This window comes from Pyxicephalus adspersus, chromosome 9 (assembly GCF_032062135.1).
Source record: "Pyxicephalus adspersus chromosome 9, UCB_Pads_2.0, whole genome shotgun sequence".
NCBI lineage: Eukaryota > Metazoa > Chordata > Amphibia > Anura > Pyxicephalidae > Pyxicephalus > Pyxicephalus adspersus.
In genome coordinates this window covers 55635854-55655408 of record NC_092866.1, presented here as the reverse complement: position 1 = coordinate 55655408, position 19555 = coordinate 55635854, and the positions used below count along the sequence as shown (strand labels likewise).

The 19555-nt window shown below is 37.8% G+C and overlaps 1 protein-coding gene across 3 annotated transcripts in view; it reads left to right on the top strand.

The window, feature by feature from the left end:
* The window catches only part of LOC140338056 (uncharacterized), a 51478-nt gene that overhangs the window by 8084 nt on the left and 23839 nt on the right, over positions 1-19555 (top strand). The window contains exons 9-18 of one of the 3 annotated variants that reach the window (XM_072422097.1): positions 96-405; positions 2075-2100; positions 2413-2530; positions 3568-3659; positions 4713-4863; positions 9322-9431; positions 10558-10678; positions 14849-14979; positions 17419-17528; positions 18898-19066. In XM_072422097.1, coding sequence (XP_072278198.1) covers positions 96-405; positions 2075-2100; positions 2413-2530; positions 3568-3659; positions 4713-4863; positions 9322-9431; positions 10558-10678; positions 14849-14979; positions 17419-17528; positions 18898-19066 — 1338 coding nt within the window. Of the gene's footprint in view, positions 1-95; positions 406-2074; positions 2185-2412; positions 2531-3567; positions 3660-4712; positions 4864-9321; positions 9432-10557; positions 10679-14848; positions 14980-17418; positions 17529-18897; positions 19067-19555 lie in introns of all 3 variants that reach the window. The other 2 variants (XM_072422096.1, XM_072422095.1) reach the window with 2 other exon arrangements.

The window sequence follows — 19555 nt, the reverse complement described above, 5'->3', positions numbered from 1 at the left end:
TATTTCTAGATGTTGCTTATAATATAGCAATATTTTACTTATGGATCCATTTGTACTAAATTTACTGGAGTTAAATTTGCTTTCTAACATTGCAGGAAACAAATGAAAAATGCAAACGTCTTCTGTCAGAAAAAGAGAACCTCCAGTCTAAATTGGATGCAGAAAAGCACATCATGAGAGCTCAGCTGAAGGATATGATGGAAAGACATGATTCAGAAATGCGTGTGTTGAATGACCGCCACAGTAAAACACTACAAGATATCCAGGAAAAGCATGAGGTGGAAATCCAGGAAAAATTCCAGACTATCCAACAGCTTCAGGGACAATTGCAAGGCCTGGTGAGCCCAGGAGAGGTCAGATCCGATTCTCCTGTGGCTAGAGATAGGGAAACGAGCAAATTAAAAGGTAATGATCGCTTGATGGGTAAGTGGTATTTACCAGTGAAAGATCTACTGTTCCTTTTTATCCAGTATGCTGTTACACATTGGAACTAGACTGTGCAACCAAAAGTAAACAGAATAAAAAAATTAAGCACACATACCACTATATTACTATTCATATGTAAAATATACACTTGCCCTTCCACTCAGTTCACCAAAGTCTTGCAACCTTGTAAGATCTTCTTAATTTCTCCTCGTAACAGCAGCAGCATCTCAAGGACTGGCTACCTTCTTCCCCTTTTTCTGTGCCAGCAGCATCCCTAGACAGAAAGTTAAATAGCAGGGAGCATTCTTTCTCCTTACAAGTATCACTTTGTAGAGACTATGCCAACATTTTACACTACAGGTCTCACTGGTTGTGAAAGTACACAGCTCGTAGGGTTTCCATTAGCTGATGGTTGTCAGGGGTGGGAATGCTCACTGCTGTGTAACTTCCTGCAGCAGATGAAGTACCATCTGGTGCTTAAATACTTTCTATACCAGCCATCACTTCTGGTCTCACTTCCACATCACCGACACAGACGATGGAGGAAAGGCAGACAAGTGCCAAAAAGTCAAGTTTTATTTGCTAAAAAATTTTAAAAAAATTTAGCGTTAGGTGTAATTCTGCTGTCAATTGTTTTTAGTTTATGTGGATCTTTTTAAAGGCTTAATTTTATTTGGGATAAGTTTTTTACATTTATCCTCCACCCTCATCAGTTATGTTATGACATTAAATGCTTACCTTTATCTTAATGCTAACTTTCCTATTGCACAACACTTTCTTTTGCACAAAAACATAATAAACTCCAGCATACCCGGCATGCCTGGTTGCCATTAGGGGATATACTCCTGCGTGGGAGTATAAACATTATATTAAACATAATGAACCTGGAAGTGTACCTAAATTCTTAATAGGCTGCTAAGGTCTTTTTTTTTATCACCTGTCCCTTATGCAAAAATGCGCCTGCTCGCAATTTTTTATTGTTACAGTATTGTTTAGTTTTAAATTGTAACTGCATTCATTATGAAATAAACTCTTCATCTACCATCACTGTGAATAGGTATATATTTTTCACCAGTGACATTACCTGGCTCTGTATTTACCCCCTGCTTTGCTATCAAACTGTTCCCATCCATCTTTAGAGGGCACTGGTTGAAGATAAAAAATCTTTTCTGCATTAAGCTACGTACACACTTCCAATTATTATCGTTGGAAAACGAACGACGAACGTTCATGCACGATATATACGAACGATCGTATAGCACCGATCCTGCACATAGAGGTAACGACACGATCGTTCGTAGATATTGTACACACAATAGATACGATTTGGTTACTTTTTTACGAACGATTTTTTGCCCAATCGATCGTTCGTCGTTCGATTGGAACGATAAAAATTGGAAGTGTGTACGCACCTTTAGGCTGACTAAGTAGCTATCTCCCAGGATAAGATTATAAAGTGAATAGCAAAATGTACGCACAGAGCCAGGGGGCCTACAGGCCATGATGCTGAAAATAGGACTTATCCTTAGGAAAGGTAATACATTATATTGGCATTTTTTAAGAGGCTCCAGGGACAAGAAGAAATCTGTAGTTCATTGTAAAAATGCTTTATACAACTGCTTAACTTTTTTTTTTTTTTTTTTTTTAGAGCAAGTAAAGTTGAAGACAGACGAGGCAAGTAAATCAGAGGCTAAATTCCTTAAAATGAAGGCATGGTCAAAGTCCAGAATCAGGCAGTTGGAAGAAGAACTAAAAATTGTACAAGTACCCCATCATTTGCCCTGTCTTTGAACTGTTTTCTTCCTCCCGTTTCTGCCTGATTCTTAGACCTGATTGAATCTGTGTAACTTTATTCTCCAATAACATTACTATCCCTTTAATCTTTTTCCAGCATTCAGTCTTGTCCTTCAGTATTCTATATTTTGTAATAGTTTATTCAATTTTTAATAACTTGTCCTTCCTATAACTGTTACTCTTTGTTTGCAGGTTGAAGCAAAGAACCAGGAGCTGTCACAGTTGAGCAGCCATGTTGTTCAGCTAGAAGAAGAAAAGAGAGCCTTGGAGAGTAAGCTGCAATCAGTTTCTGACTTGCAGAGTTTCAATGGTAAGAATATAAATATAATGGAGATTGTGTCGTGTTTTCATTTACACATTTCTTTTTTTTTAATAATGTAAATGTGAAGTATTACAGGTATCTCATATTTAGCACTTGCAGCCAGCAGGTCCTAGTAGTATGCTTTGCAAACAGTTGTTTAATACATTTGATTTTTTTACATATTGTATTTGCAATCACAGAAGTAAACAGGTGAATGTCATCTCTGGCATCATTGGGTCTGACAGATGGAACCTGAGAGATATAAAACACTTACTGCACTTTTATGCAACAAGGCACTGTCTGTTCACAATCTTTTATTCTTGGACCTCAGTGAGCTGCACATTCACAGCTTAGTGCAATATGCCTGTTTTTTTTTTTTTTTTTTTTTAAATATTGAGTTCCACCTTATTGGGAATCTGTTTTTCTATTCCAGGACAAAGTGAAAGCTTGCATAACTTCCAGCTCTGCAGGGTGCACATAAATTCCTTCCTTTTTGCTACCTCGCCACTGTTTGCCTTTAAGAAAACCAATTCTATGTTTTGCGTTGTGAATTAGAACATTGAGAGCCAATGCCCACACCCTTTTCCCATATACACACAATTTGACATCTCTAGGTGACCTAAGTTGCCAGTCACCAAGTACCTGCACTGTAACATTGGAGGTTGAGGTCTTTAGCTGCTCAATATAATAGTGTGGGACTGCATGGGCAAAGCATAGGTTCAGGTTTACCCTGTAACCTGAAGCTCCTTTTTGTTTTATAGTAGATGTATGTATGTGTAAATATAACGGACCTCAAGGTGTAATAAATGTTCATTTGTCTATTTACTGATAAATAAATTTGTAGTTTCTTAGCACCGCACACTACAACTCGTGGTGTCTGTGGCTCTTATTATTGGATGTAGCAGTGTTATTCTTACTCTCCTTGGCCAGTCACACAATACACAGTAAAACCCTTGGCAGAGGTAGTGTTTACTTATCTTTTTAGAAACTTTTTAAACTTTTGCTTTTAATATAATGAATGACCTGAATATTTTTTTTTCCAACAGAGCAACTTTTGTCCAAACTAGTACTTTATGAGGAACAGCAAAGAAAACTACAGGCTGATCTTGAGCAAGTTGCAAAGAGAGCTGATTCCCAGGTAAACAGCTCACTTTTTATATTTATTGCATTTACCTTTTTATCATGTTTTTTCCTTTCTTGCTTTGATTAATTTGTTTTATGTTCCTTCCCTATTCCCGATTTTGCAGTTTACATATATTGTTCTACTCTGAACGTTCAACTTAGGCTGTATTTATATAGCATCAAACCAAACCTTTGCTTTGAAAAGTGTCTGTGCACATAGTTAGCAAAGCAGATTCTTTTAGACATTTGTTGGTATCATGATATGTTTAACTTGCCTTCCTAACAAGATTCTGCAGCCCCACAAAGAGTAACAGAAAGTTAGTGTGCATGTAAGAGTAGGCATTCTTCTCTGTGAGGCAGTGCTTGGACCTAGCCATTGGCTTCATAGTGTGGAATGGTTGGCCCACCTTTGCTTAATACAATAACATACAATAAATGCTAGCACTCTAATTGTCCCTGCATCTAAGATCCCAGGTTCAAATCTAAGCCACAATAGTATGTATATGGAGATGAACAAAAAAGTATGAAATTTATTTTTTGGAGTGTAGAAGGGATTGAACCTCTGTCAAGCTTTATTTTCTATACCCACATTTGGGGCATTACTTATCACTTAGCATCACAAACTTCACAGCAGTTCAGTCTCTTCATACTTTATCCAAATAAAAAAAAAATGTCTAGAATTGAACATGGGGTCTAGATCTCTAAGAGAAACTAGAACATCAAATATAGGATACAATAACAGTGAAATGATCGATGTAGGCTTGATGGAGGCTGTATATGGTGCAGCAACCTCAAATTATGTGGTTCTTTGTTGTGTGCATTTAATTTATAGATTGATCTTAAATCTGAAATACAGCCCAAAGCAGCAGTCATAACTCTTGGACCCAATAAATATCATCTTCCATCTCCCATAATGTAGAAGTTTATCAAAAGAATTTAAAATACTTTAACTTCCTGGGGGGAGGGCTGTGGAAGTGTAAATTCGTTTGGGAATAGAATTTCTAAACTATTGATAAGCAGAACTGGGTCACAATATTGTATTAAATCATTACTTTTGTTATTGTTGTAGACCAGCGAGTCAGGCAGCGTTGATGAGATGCAGAACCAGCTCCTGGAATGGCATGACATGAGCGCGGAGAGCGACATAACCCCAGAGCAGGAGAGAGAAGAGACATCTGTCATGGCTCTGAGGATGGCTCAGATAGAAGAGGAGAGAGAAGGTAAATTCTCCTATTTCCATCTCACGATAAAATGTCACTGTTCAGTTACATGCGTCTGGCTGCTAGCCATTTATTGTCCATTATTGTCCACTGAGTTCATTTCCTAAGTGCTGGGTATCACTTTCTTGCTGCTGTAGAGAACAGACAGTAGTATTTCTTCAATATTGCCCCATCGATTAGTTCACATTTAGTCCGTAGGCTGATGTTTGATTAAATAGTCGTTCCTGATTTCCGCAGCCAGAATACATAAAGGATGTATCAAATATTAGGAAAAGCTGTAACACTTTATAACGATTTCCCATGATTTTTAAACCAGACAAAATTAACCCACTCATTTAATTGTCTGTCCTACCACTCCTACGATGGCTTTCTAAACTCTATTCAAGTGGAATAGTCTTTTCAAAGTCCACAGGGAACACAGTATTTTAAGAATAAATAAAATGACCGTAAAACCATTATTTTGTAGAGTGTTGGCCAATTTGGTCATCAGATCCTATTGGTTGCTTCTGCTGACCTCTATGTTCCTGCAGGTTAGCTGTAGACAAGTTTTGCCACTATTTTTACAGTGTTTCAGTTTTGGCCAGTTTAGAAATCATGACAGGTTCGCATTTAACTACTGTAATCAATTATTATCATTACCAGGAACCTGCACTGAGCGTAATATGGAAAGTGGCCATTGCTGAGCTCTTGGAAATGCTTGTTAATTCAGTGCTGCAAATCACTGACTTGACATGCAACAAACAAAGCTAGACTGAATAAAAACATATGATCAGAAAGTACTGATGACACATGATTGGCTTGATAATAGGGCACCTTGTATTTTTAGAAGGAGCGGTTAGCAATGGCAGCTGGCTTGTTCTTCCTTTTGTGCAGGTTTCCTGTAAATAGGGGAAGCAGTTAATATCAGTAAGGCAGACGGTAACTGTATAACTCAAATATTCAATAGCATTAATTTGAATGAATGGCTTTCTGACCCAATTATATATTGCACTTATTTTGTGATCACATTCACCTAATTTCTGTCTAAGGTATTTTATAATCATTATAATAGACAAATCAACTTACCTGGTGTGGGGTCTTTAATATGTAGTGGTAGTTATTAATAGATTCTATTTCTGGCTCTGCTTTCAGTAAACACTAGGGTATCAAGGTCTGCTTCAAAGAAGGCCCTGTCACTTTTAAATAGGTATTCATCAATAGGATGGAGTCTGTTGTGAAATTATCCCTAATGCCTTTATGTGTCCTATATTTATGCAAAAATAATCATTGGAGTTTCCATGAAAATCATTGAAAGCTATGTGCTTTACTTATTGCACCTAGTCAATTGTTTTTTATAAAATCATCTTCTACTTGGCATTGCTCTGTGTAGAGTGAGTGGAGAGGCTTAGAAGTAACCGAGAGCCTAATGCACGCAAGAAAATCCACTGTAAACTCACCACTTGACTACCCAATCTGAAATATAACAGTGAAGGTTTACTTGTTTGTAAAAATAACAATACCATTGGACACCATTTAAGGTAGTCTCTAACTAGACAGGAAAAACAACCGTTCTATAATAAAGAGTATTAGTTCAATCTTGCAAGGGAACTATCATGACATCTTGGTTGAGCATCGTAAACATGAATTGTAAAAGGACACAGTTATCTCTATCCCAAAGCGTTTCGCCAATGTGGCTTCATCAGGGGAATGAAAGAGATGTACAAGTATATATCCTCTTTTATTTATATATTAGTACAACTCTTTCAACCCCCCGATGAAGCCACATTGGCGAAACGTGTCAGGATAGATATGACTGTGTCCTATTACAAATCATGCTTGCAATGCTCAAACAAGATGTCATGATAGTTCCCTTGCAAGATTGAACTAATACTCTTTCTTGCAAAACAGTTGTTTTTCTGTCTAGTTAGAGTCTACTTTATAAGTTGTCCAATGTTATTTTTATTTTTTACAGACAAACCTTCACCCTTAAATTGTGAATGTTAAACCCTTTTTTTCTTGTGTTTCTTCTTAAAGTCTACAGTCTAGTGGACATTGACATTATCAGTAAGCTAAGAATTTTGCATTTTACATCTTGGTATACTCTACACAACACAATGTTTTCAGGCATTATGAATTGGGAAATGTTTGTTTTATACCCCTAATAGATTTATTAGAGCATTAAACCTTTGTAATAAGGGGGTAGCCACACTAAAGAACTTGCAGGAGATGTCCTTTCAGGACAGATGAGAGAAATGAGTAGGAAGATTTTTTATATAGAATTATCAGGGCCACTTTCTTTAAAAAGAGGCAATAAATTATAAAATGTCATGACTTGTATCACATTGATGAGTACAATATTTTAAAATTGACAGGGTTATTTTTAACAATCACACCTTTACCACCCCGTAGTATAATCCACAGACATATTTAAATATCTAATTCTTGTTGGTTAAGCTGTCTGGACTGAGCATGACTCCCATTTTATTTTTGTTCTTTTGTTTCCTTTTTTAATTTGTTTCACCGTTAAACGAGCCAAACGCTCAGCATTGCTCCACTCCATCCTTCTACCCCACACTGTGATTTGGTCAGCCACCGAGAACATAGTTTCCCATCAGTTTTGTGCATGCAGGTTCCTTTTCATCATGCTGGCCGGCGCTGTACTGCTGATGCGTTCCCCCTAGAGCGTTATCTGGAGGAGGAAACAGCCAGCAGTGCAGAGCTGGTCACAGCACACAAGTCTGGCTTTTTTTTCTTCCTTTCTGTTTAACATCATAACCATTTCTCTTTAGTTTATTATTTCATTTAACGTCTATTTTTTACAACTCACCCCTGTATTGTCTGCTTGGTATGAATCGGTTGTGCTTGCTGGGAGTATAAATTCATGCAGTGTGATTCTCTAACATAAGAGTCCTTAATGAAATGAACCTGCTGTATGGTCTTGAAGGCTTGGTGATTGGCTTATAATCTGTTGGACTGGATTTCAGCACTTGTGAAATAAAGGAGGCCATGCCCAGCAATTCTGTTGGAGAACCACTAATTAAAATTTATTCTGCATCAATTTTTAAAAGCAAAAGCGAGATCTGTGCAGCAACTGAGTTCAGCTATAGGAAGATATTTTACATTTATCTCAGCAACAGCTGTCTGCAGGTACATGCCGTGGTGACTGTTTTGGTGGTGATATAGCCATTTTGCTAAAACGAAATTCAGTAATATAAAATTACATCTATCTAAGGTAAGCCTACTGGACATTTACACATAAATTCTGTATGTTACTATGGAGCCAAATTATACTTCATAAAACGTACCAAGTTATGTTCACCACTGTCATAGAAGGATACTCCCTGGCACTACAGCCAATCTGGGTGGGAACCTGTTAATTTTTGATTTGTGAGAAGGAACTTGAACACGCAGCAACAAGGGAAATCGGACTCCATGGTATAAATGTAACCTAGAATATCTAGGTTTAGTGCTAGCAATCGTACCATTGTGTAGAGTTACAGTGGTATACATGTTTCATTGTACACCACAGTTTAAAAACGGATGGTTCTCATATGATGCACGCTTGCCTATCAACAATTTTGGAAAAAAAGAACTGAACATCAAAGTACAGCACATCCCCAGACTGTCTGCACAAGCCCAGAGAGAAAAACAGTGGAACCATTGCATGTACTTTGTAAAACTGACTTTGTTATGGAACCAAAAATGGCATGGCAAATCAATCGGTGCGGAGGGGGGATATTTTGACTTTATTTTTGCATTTGGTTGAAGAGGTGTTCATTTTCCTACCCTCCTAACAGATACATGAATGCCAATACAATGATACCTGAACTGAGCAAAGCACATCTCGCTTCTGTTTTAGAAATTTTCCCCCAAGCTTTGCATGAAAAATTTTACTCACCAGATTAACATTTTGTCAGATCACAAAACAGATGGGAATTTACTTTTTACAGCTGTAGAATTTTCTCCAACAAGATTTACTTTTTACTGTTAATGTGTGACAATAATGTAATCTACAGTTATTTCCGTCACAATGAATCAAATTGTTATTGGGTAATTACATTGTTTGACGCCTTGTTTCCCAGTCATGTGACTTCCTTTGAATTACCGGACATTGTTTACTGCACTAAGAATGAGATCTGTTTTTTTTTTTTATCTGCTTATGGTGCTGAGTAATCATCTGTATTGATCTGATCCTGTGTACTTCCCTCTAATTAACTTTATTTTTAACATGCACGTCATAACAGATTACAAAGCAAGTCTGACTGCTGTTTGGCAAAACATGGCACGGTTTTGTCAAAAAGCTCTTTGGTCACTTGTGCTGTGTCCTGTGTGGCTAGGGGGAACTCACAAGATGAATGTGCTGGGCTCTGTTGTGTGGGCTGGTGGGATTAGTGGAGCTATGTTGTAAAAAAAAATGCTTTTCCTGTGGCACAAAACTGATTGAGGATGACTGGTTCTTTCCTGGCTGCTCCGATCCAGCCATGGACTCAGGGCAGGTGGAACTGGAGGAGGAGCTGAGCGCAGCTCGCGGAGTGGGGAAAATGAGACCGTCGCGAAGGAAGGGAAGCAGAGGAGCCACCAAACTGCAGGTTAGTTCCTACGTTTTGTGTCCTATTTACACATTTGTAATATGCTTAAAGGATAATTGAATTTCTAACCCTTGCACAAGGTTAAAGTGCACCCTATCTGCATTAAACAATGCCTGGCAGACTAAGGTACCTCTATTAGTTAGATCCCGACATCTTTCCAAGTTCAGTTTTAGTTCAGTTTAAAGAAATATAGCCACCTATTGCAAAAACATATATAACGTGCAGCACTAAATTATAACTTACAATGTTTCATGTATGTTACAAAATCATAGGCATTTAATATTGGATATGGTAAATATTCTATTTTGAATTTTCATAATCCTCCCACAGGATTATGCAACACCCTAATGAATGAGAGCGCAAAGCCTCCCAGGAGACCTACATCACGCATCTTGGGAGGCTCTTGGTTGCTCCTTCTGCCCATGTCCAAGCATCTCAGGCATGCGGAGAAGGAGCCTTTTCATGAGAAGAGAAAAATTTGCCGATCTCACGCATGTGCAGTGAGATCGGCAAGTTTTTTTCCCCATCCAACGTCACCCGATCACGCGCCTGGGTGGGGTGACGTAGGAAGAAGAACCAGGAAAAAGTAGCGAAGATGGCGCCGCCTGCATGTCTGGACGACGTGGGACCCGATGGAAGACACCCCTGGATCGATCGACTGCGCTGCAAGATTGAAGGTAAGTGTTTTTTTTTGTTTGTTTTAGGCATTCTTGAGTTTGGCCAGGAGAGACCCTTTAGGTGAGACACTTAAAGCTGAATAAGTTGGGTGGTTCACCTCCAGTTGATTGGCCCATCTGTTTCCTGCTCTGTTCTTTTTCTATTAAAGCAACTTGTAGCTTCTACTTCCATTTATTTCAATGTTAAAGCGTAGACAGGTGGGTAACAAGTGGCTAGCAGTTGTTCATTAACCATACCTAGGTTAACCACCCATCTAAATAAGCCTCTAAGTCTATGAGTCAAGTGCTTACAGTTTATTAGGAGCTTTAAATAGGATTTCCAATGATTTTTAGAAAAACAAAAGCACAAGCTCACACTATATAGTCTTTAATAATTTTAAATTTTTTTAGCAAATTGAGCTTACTTTACTTTACCTCCAATCTAATCACTTCTTTTCCACCCAAACCAGGATGAATTTGATTATAGCAACAAGAGTTTTGAAGAACAGAGCCTTGCGATGGAGAGCAGTGATACCATAGAGGGCGAGAACATGGGAGGTTGGTGGCCTGAATTCGGTTCTCCTAACTCAGGTGTGACCCCACTAGACAGTTTATTGCCCTCTTGTCTGTCCAACCCAGCAGACAAGGGGTGGAGCATGCACTGCGTCACCTTGTGCCTTTTTTGTCCACACTTTTGTTTTTGGATTATTTTTTTTATAACCTAACCGCTCGTTGAGTATTGGTTCCTAACATGTTAAAGGGACACTATCACTAAAATAGGAAAAAACATGATAATAATACTATACAGAAATAAATATGTAGATGGCAGTAAAGTTGTTTTCTCTTGCCTACTAGATTTGATTTAAAATGATTTAGGAATTTTTTAATAGTGTAGGTGTTTACATATAAACGCTGGGTTTAATCACTAGGACCTCCAAGCATGTTTGTTCGCTCCTTTGTAATGACCATGAATGGTAGGTGGACCGGAATTTTTTTTTATGTTTTCCCTTTAAAGGTATATAATCTGGGTGGATAATTCCCTCCAGCAAGTCAAAGGGTAAATAGAGGAGCAATGATTAAGTTTTTATTAAACATTTGCTTAAGGTGTATGTCAGGGCAAAATAAAAAAAAAGAACACATTCCCCAAATCTCTGTAATCCATGCATATACACATTACACATTGATAAAAAACAAATAGCAAGAAAAACCCATTAAGCTCCTAATTTCCTGTTTGAGCTGACAACACATTGTTTCTTCTGTGATAAATGCCCAACCAGGGTTGTCGGCCCTTCTGGCTTAAATACAGAACATCTCCTCCGCCATAACGTAGAAGAGTGTTCTGTAGTCCAATAGGCAGGGCGGGCAACCAACACAAGGCTGTTTTACTAGCAAGATAAAGGCCTAGCTGCCTAGGAATAGCTATGTGTCTCCATAGTCAATTGACTTGTATCACACACAGTACAATGTTATATAATATGAAAGTCTGTGTAGCAAGAACTTTCTGCTAAGTAAAAAGAACAGGAAGGCAGCTAATATATGGCCCTGCCCCTATATAAAGCCGAGATAAGAAATAAGCAAATCCTAAACATGGGTAATGTTACTGCAAAATGGAAATTGGCACTAAGGTTTTTCTACATTTCTTTAACATAGGATTTAATTAAATGATAGTGTCCCTTTAAACTAGTTTATTTTGTGAATATGATTTTGCTCATTTGTTTTGTTCTTTTTTTTAATTTTGAGGCATGTGCAAGCTGGATGAACTGCCTAGTTTGGCTCATGGGTATTGTGCAGCATTTCTTGTGGGTCTGGTAATGTTTTGTCTCCACTGTAATACATTTTGCTCACTGCTAAATATGTTTTATTTATATGCATGTTGGTAAAAATAAAACACAATTATTTAGGTCAGATGAGTAATACTTGCAGAGCAGGGGAAGTCTACACAGATCAGAATGTAATAATCTCAAACCCTTACCCATTCAAGGAAAATATCAAATGCTGAAAATGTTAAATGATAACTATTAACAATCATCCGAAAATTTTCGACACCCTTTGCAGTAGCAACCATCAAAATGTATATAGCCAAAGTCTTGTTTCTGTATTAAATAGGGAAAAGTATAAACCTGTATCAGGTTATTTATTGCTGTGTCTGCCCTGCTTTTCACTTTATTTTCCTCCATCTTGATTGGCTGGGATATCATAAATGACATGCAGGCACGCAGAAGTTTATTCAGTCCTGGCACCTGCAAGGGTAGCCGGGATTTCCAGGTATCCCTGGTAACAAATGCTGGTCAGTGATCAGGCAGGTAAGAATAGTTATTGGAGAATGGACATCCCCTGCCCCTGCCTAAGGACTTTAGGAAGTCTCCCCAAAAATGGGGGTGATTTCCATGTTAGGGAGTTGTCACTTCCTGTCTTGTGCCAATGGGGTGGATCTTTCCTGTGAAAGTATAAACTTAGTCTAAGGTTGGCACATGTCAGATATAACTGTCACTGGAAACAATTTTTCATTATCATTTCCAGTGACAGATAAACAACCCAGCGCTGTACACAGCATCATTCTGTTCAATGGAGAAGAGAGACTAGAGAGGAAAAGGACGAGCAAGCTACACCTGCTGTGCACTCTGGGGGGCTGCTGTACACGACAGATTTTTGTACCTGAGCACGATATCTTAGGATATGTTGCCTAAACCATCCCCACTCTAATATCCAAAAACTTTAATTTTGCCTTTACATATGTTGTAAGGCTTCATTTAGTCAGAGTACTGTAATCATAACACCGACCAGTGCACAAACCAGGTATGACATCAGTGAGGTGCCAGCTTTTATTTAGAAATCTGCCATACCTATATGCATGCAGTCACACACCAAATGCATTGTTAAGTAATGAGTTTTCACAATTTTTAATTTTTGCATTTAAAAGGCACATTGTATTTTTGGTTGTGCAAAAGAGAAACAATACATTTTGAGAATTTGCCCAATGTTTATCAGTCATTTGCCTAAGGCTACGTACACACGTCAGATGATTTCTGTCTGATGCTCGTCTCGGACGAGAATCTGATGTGTACAGTGGCTGTCCAGGCAGATCCACGAACGACCACAATGGACATGAAGAAGAGAGTGCAGCAGGGTGCCCCTCGCTATTTCTCCCCCCTCTTCATAGAACAGAACGGCGCTCATTCATCTTTCGGTCTTTTGTCGTTGGAAAGGATCATGAAAGGTCCTTTCCAACAACAAAAATCTAATGTGTGTATGTAGCCTATGTGTATGCCTTTTATCTCAGTAGGTCTGCCTAGCACAGAATAAAGCAGAACATTCTGTAAGAAATGTGAAAGGGTAGAGGTTCAGATTAGACACCTGTGCTGGATTGTCTGAAATCCACAGTTTTCATATTCAGAGCAGCCTACAGGTGTAGCGAAAGCTATACCTTTGAGCAGAAATAAAAGTTTGTTATTTTACATAAATAAGCTCATTGCCAAGATTTCAGTTGTAAACTAGATCTATGGTTAGAGACCTGCGACTACTATGTGGATTGTGGTATGTAGCCTGTATCAGAGTTCTATGGTTGGGGGAAGCCATTTATGTATCGTGCAATAACAAAACAAGATTAGGTGCAGTTTTGGCAATGCTGGGGCGCATTGGTACTTCCTTCAAAATTAATGGTTTGCCATATTTGCAATGCAGGGTAACTCTCATTAACATGCATTTCTACGCATTAGACAATTGCAAACCTGGCCTTAGTAATTTAGGTGAAAAATACTTTTTTATTAGTAATGTACTACATGACTGCCTGCTGGTCTTTAAAGAAGTAAAAGGTATGTGATGGTGAATTTGGGAATATTATATGTAGATTAGGTGCTCTGTATGTAGGCAATTCATTCTCTATACTGAGACATTTTCATACTGTACTATGCATGCTTATGTGATCACGGCTTCATTTTGCTGAGCAAACGTGGCTGTCATTTTTTTTTATATTGACTTTATAAACTTTTTTTGTTAAAATAAAACATAAGAATATTGATTGGTAGAGGGATCCTACCTCCATATCTGCGTACAGATTCTAAATGTTCACATAAATTCTAAAAATTCTGCCATGGAAAAGCCTGTAAAAGTGTAATGGGAGATTGGTTAGTCATTGATAAGATTGTATTGTGAGAAATCCACCAGATGCCATTGCATTCTAAGTTGGAAGGTTTCAGAATAAAGTCAGTAATGGAACTTATGACAGGTGACATTTGGGTTGGACTTTAAGCATTTGTACATGGAAGATATTTTACATGCTCTGTTTACTTTCCTTATAGATTAACAAAAAAAGCATCTTTACTTTAAAGTGCATTAATTGTAATGTACACCATGTGATCTTGAAGGGCACCTGTAGTTACCTGTAGTGTACCTGTAACAATAAAATGTAATTTACGAAAAAGTTGCAGAAATAGTGGGAAATCCAAAACTAGTGTCATTACAGGAACATCTGGTTATGAGAACTTTCCCAATAGAAAAAAACTATCTAAGAGGGAATCTCTTTTTTTTTATTGAATATTTATTCTTCTTTCTTTGCTGCTGAGGCTCTAGTACAGGAAATTAAAATACATTTTGTCAAGTAGAAAAAAAAAGCTAAAATGCTTAGAAATCCTAGCCAATCCTTTTTCTGTCATACTCTATCCAAAGTAAAAAAATATTGGCTTTGTATTCTAATTCTAATGTTGCATAGACAGTGACTGGTGTGAAGTAATCTGTGAATTTTGTGTCCTCAAAATTTTTTAGGATTGCGAGCTGTCGTGGAAGAACTGGAGCTCGAAAGGAACCAGCTTCAGGAGCAGATCATGACATTGGAGGAGCGATGCCAGGAGCTAGAGGACAGGCTACAGCTACAGCATCGTATTGAATCTTTACAGGTATGTGTTTCAGCTATCATACTAATGGGTGACTACATGATAGAAGATGCAATAGGGTTTATCCTGTAGCATGATGCACCTTGATTTTAGCCTGGCTGTAGATGAGCTTGTTTGAATTATTGTTGCAATTAATTGTGTAATTCATTACCATGATACCTTACAGCTCCTTTCTTTCCTCTAGTAGAGGTGATCAGTCACTAGCTGAGCTTTCTGCCTTATTTTCTTTGTCTTGTAATCGCACCTTTTAATACAGGTAACATTTGATGTAGATGAAGAGAGTCTTCCCTTCTCCCAGGTGTGTTTGGTGTATGGGGTGAAAGTAACATTGGTATGATCTGTGTGTCTCACATATCTCATATGCACTTTTTCAGTACATGCTTTTTGGCCAAAGCTTTGTGGACACCAGACGTTCAATCTAGTCTACATAGGCAAAAGTATGTGGAAACTTTTACAGATTTCAAAGGACACAGTTGAAGCTACAGCATACAATGACATTTTAAACAACTGTGCACTTCCAACCTTGTGACGAGGTTGTAAAAAGCAGTTTTCTCTTCCAGCATAAAAATGCATCTGTGTACAAAGCCAGCTTCTTAAAGACTTTAAGATGTTTGTTGTGGAGTATCTTAAGTGACCTGCACAGAACTCCGACCTCAACCATACTAAACACCTTTGTAATTAATTGGAGTGCGGATTGCCAGTCAGGTCTTACTGTGCACAGACTCCCAGCAAAACCTTGTGTAATGCTTGCTCAGGAGAATATGGACAAAAGGGTTGGTCTGTGTGTCTATATTAATGCTCATGTTTTTGAAATGAGATGCCCAGCATATGCATGTTGGTGTGATAATCAGTTGTCCACAAACTTGGCCCTAGAGTGTAATTGTGCTTTGCTTCTAACACTTTTAAAGCTGTCTGTCAAAAAGAGTTTTTGTTAAAAGTGGCTTATACTGATCAACCCCTCTTTAATCAAAGATGCCTACTTTTAAAGAAAGTTGTGCTCATAAACTACATGTTTGCACTTGCACAGCTTTTTCTTAAGAAACCTAGATAAAATAGAAATGTTTTTGGTATAGGTGTTCAAGAGGCAGGTTTAGAAGCAAAACAGAAGAAAACATCTAACATTCTTTAAGCTGCTTTCTTGTGGCCTTAAAACATTTTATAGTGAGCCTATCCCTAACCTGTAACATTTTCTAAATAAGCTTAAAAAAAGAAAACAATCATTTATCTCTATCTATAAGCAATGTGGGGAAATTTATTTTCAAAGGTCACAACACAGTTTAAAAATCCCTAGCTGTTTTAATGAAGAGCCGATCTTGGCATTCTGCCTATATAAACGATGAGCAGATATTTCAAAGCTATTTTAAACCAACTCTGAAGTGATTCTTGTGATCCTTACGAATGAATACCTTCACTTTAGAATGTGTCTAAAGTGAAGTTTAGTCACTTATTTATGTCTTCTTGACACCTTATCCAGGAAAACATAAATAATTTAATGCTAAAGTTTTGGCATTTGTGCATATTTTTGGACCCAGTCTATGCCCGGCATCTTCTTCCCTAGCCGGCATCGCCAGGGGAGGAAGATGGGGGGCATTGCTAGAGGACACTGCAGGCACCGCTTACCAGGTAAGTTATTAAAGTGCCTGTCAATTCCTCCCGAGTGTGTCTCGGGGTTACCGCTTTTGGTATTGAAATTTCACCCTGAGCCACACTTGGGATTACCGCTAGGGAGGTTAACTGGCAGATGTACATAGAAGGCAAACAAAATTATATATGACGGAACGTTGGTGCAGTGTAAATAGTGATTTAGATTTGCACAGTCTGATCTTTCACTTCACTTTTTTCTTGTAATTGACTATTGCCACCAGTGTAGAAAATGATAAGAAATCCAAAATATTCTGGAACATTAGTGGAGCGGAAATCTTCCACTGTGAACAACTGCCTAAGAAGGGATTTCCTCTTGCTTTCTGAAGATGATGTATTTTGTCACCGGTATGAAAGAAAAGCCTCCCTAATAGGCCAAAAAAGAGTAAATAATAGAAAAAAATGGCTTTTTTTTTTTTTTTTTAAAGGCTGAACGTAGATGGCATATTTGGTTAAAGAATGGTCATTCAGAAACGAACGGTAGTTTTCTATTTTACCTGAAGGTATTATTTTTTTTTGTGATGTGTTGAATAACAAAACAGTTTGAGTTACATCTAATTTCCTGATCAAGGATCAGGAACCAATATTACTTTGACTTCCCAATCCTCCGAATATCGTGAAGAATATCACTGTTTGTCCCCTGTCCTTCACTCTGGTGAGGGGTTTGCATATAGGACATAACTCTTTCTCTCCATTTCCTGACGTTCCCAATTTTCAGCAGCACGGGTGATAACATTATACGTTTGGCTCATAAACTATATTGTGGGGAGGCTTAAAAAAATGTGCTACTTTTTGTTCCAGGGTGAAAATGAACGATTGCAGTCACAAGTGTCCCAGATGCGACAGCAGCAGGGCCAAGAGTCTGAAAAATACCATGATCTCATATCCACCTTGAATGACCAACTTAAAGGGTATGTTCCCTTAAATTTGCATCACTTTGGGTATTATTATTTGTTAAGTCAGTTTTGCTAGATATGATTAGAAGGATGAAAGGCCAGCATACCATACTCTTGGGATTTAGTCATAAAACTTAATGGTTGACGGTCCTATGCTGACTATAAATGACTATAGGTATATTATATGAACTGTTAAGCTACAGAATGATTTTAGTGTGACTGTTGCATACAATTTTTCAGAATAAATGCTTTTTCAAACCCGCAGCCACTCATGATCTTTGTAACCCGTTATGGTGATTAGACTTGTATTATACCATATTTACCGCGTAATAGTTTGAGAAACTAATATATAACTATATAACTAATATAATATAACAGAAAAAAAATAAAAGTATACATTATTTACTCAATAGATCGTCATTTTCCCTGAAGAAGTCCAAAAGGGTGAAACGCGTTGGGTCTGAGACTTGTTCTCTCTCTCCAAGCGGTTTCTAGTCTGATATCTCTTTATGGGTATATGGACTGAAACAAAACCTATGATAATAAGGAGAACTCTGTAAAGTACCTAGTCTCATGAAAGCTTCATAACGATTACCTTGGGGCTGAAACTTGAATTTAATATAATTGTACCACCATTGTTATTACTATATTTCATGTTTGATGTGTAAAAATGTTGCACTCAAATAATAATTTCCCTAAAAAAATACCCCTTCTGCCCTTCATTTTCCTCTTCGCTATATTTCTACTAAGGGGTTAGCAATGTGTCTTTGTTTCTCACTTTGGACATGGAAGACAGGCTGCTTGCTTGGTTTGAGTCTTGCGTCCTCCCGCAGAGTTTCCTGTGGGATTTGGCTCTCACTGAACTCTAAAGGGTCATGGTTTGCTCCTTCAGTTGTGGCTGGTCTTAAAGATTGTTATTCTTCTTGATTTAAGACTTTTGTACATTATGTAAAACTCCCATCATTTACCCAATACCATTATAGGACCTTAAGCTGATTATCCTTGTGCTACAGAAATCATAACTTGAACCCAAGAGGTGCGTTCTTTTCTCTCACCCACAGGGTGCATTAAGGGTCACAGGTCCCTTCCCTCAGCTTATACTTATGATTATGCATCCAGTACTATTTGGCTATTAAACAAAGGCATGCTGGTATAAGGATGGGTTATCCCGGGCTTGCATACAGTGTCCAATATTCATGTAGGCGATCACTTAAAGGTTTAAGGTTATTTTGTGTACCTCAACCAACTCCAAGAAGGATTTTAAGGTGAACACAGAAAAAAAAATCAATTTTTCAGAAGAGGCCTGAAATGTCAGCCTTTCTGCTTTCAAGACTTTCCTTGTTTTAGTAGCATCTGTACAATTACACAAAACTTTTTTTTTTAGCTTGACAAATAGGAATACTTTTCTTGAAAATGCTATTGTTGAAAAAGATCAAACTATCCTGGATACAACATCAAAGCTGGATCAGCTAGGAGCAGTAAAGAAAGCTTTGCAGGAGAAAGAGACCATAAACAAGGAGCTCCTGGAGAAGCTGGATCAATCTGAGCATCAGGTAAGTTTTATTTCATTTTACCCTAATTGTCCGTCTGTATAATCTGTCTGCACTTTGCATTGTTTTTACACTGTTCACAAACTAGGCAGTTTTTTAAAGGTCATCACTAAAACCAGATCAATTTATTCATTAACTAATGTGGAACTTGGCGCAAATAATAAACCCTTTTACCAAATTGTAATATACAAGTACAGATTTAATTTGCAAACAAGTCTCTTTCCTTTCTATTGCATTTCCTACTGTGAGCAAGAGTTTACATCTTGGCTGTCTGGTGAAAATCTTTAGGTTCAAGGTAAAAGAAGAATGCCTTTGTGGCGCACAAGTACATACTTCAATGCATGCATATCTTGTGTTACTTGTACAGAAGTATGAATGGCTTAATTGATTTCCTACTTCCACATGCCCTGTTTCAGGAACACAAAAATAGCAGCAAATATTGAATACTTATACTTTCTTTAAATGCTCTAAAAACAAATTGTTTTCTTCCAG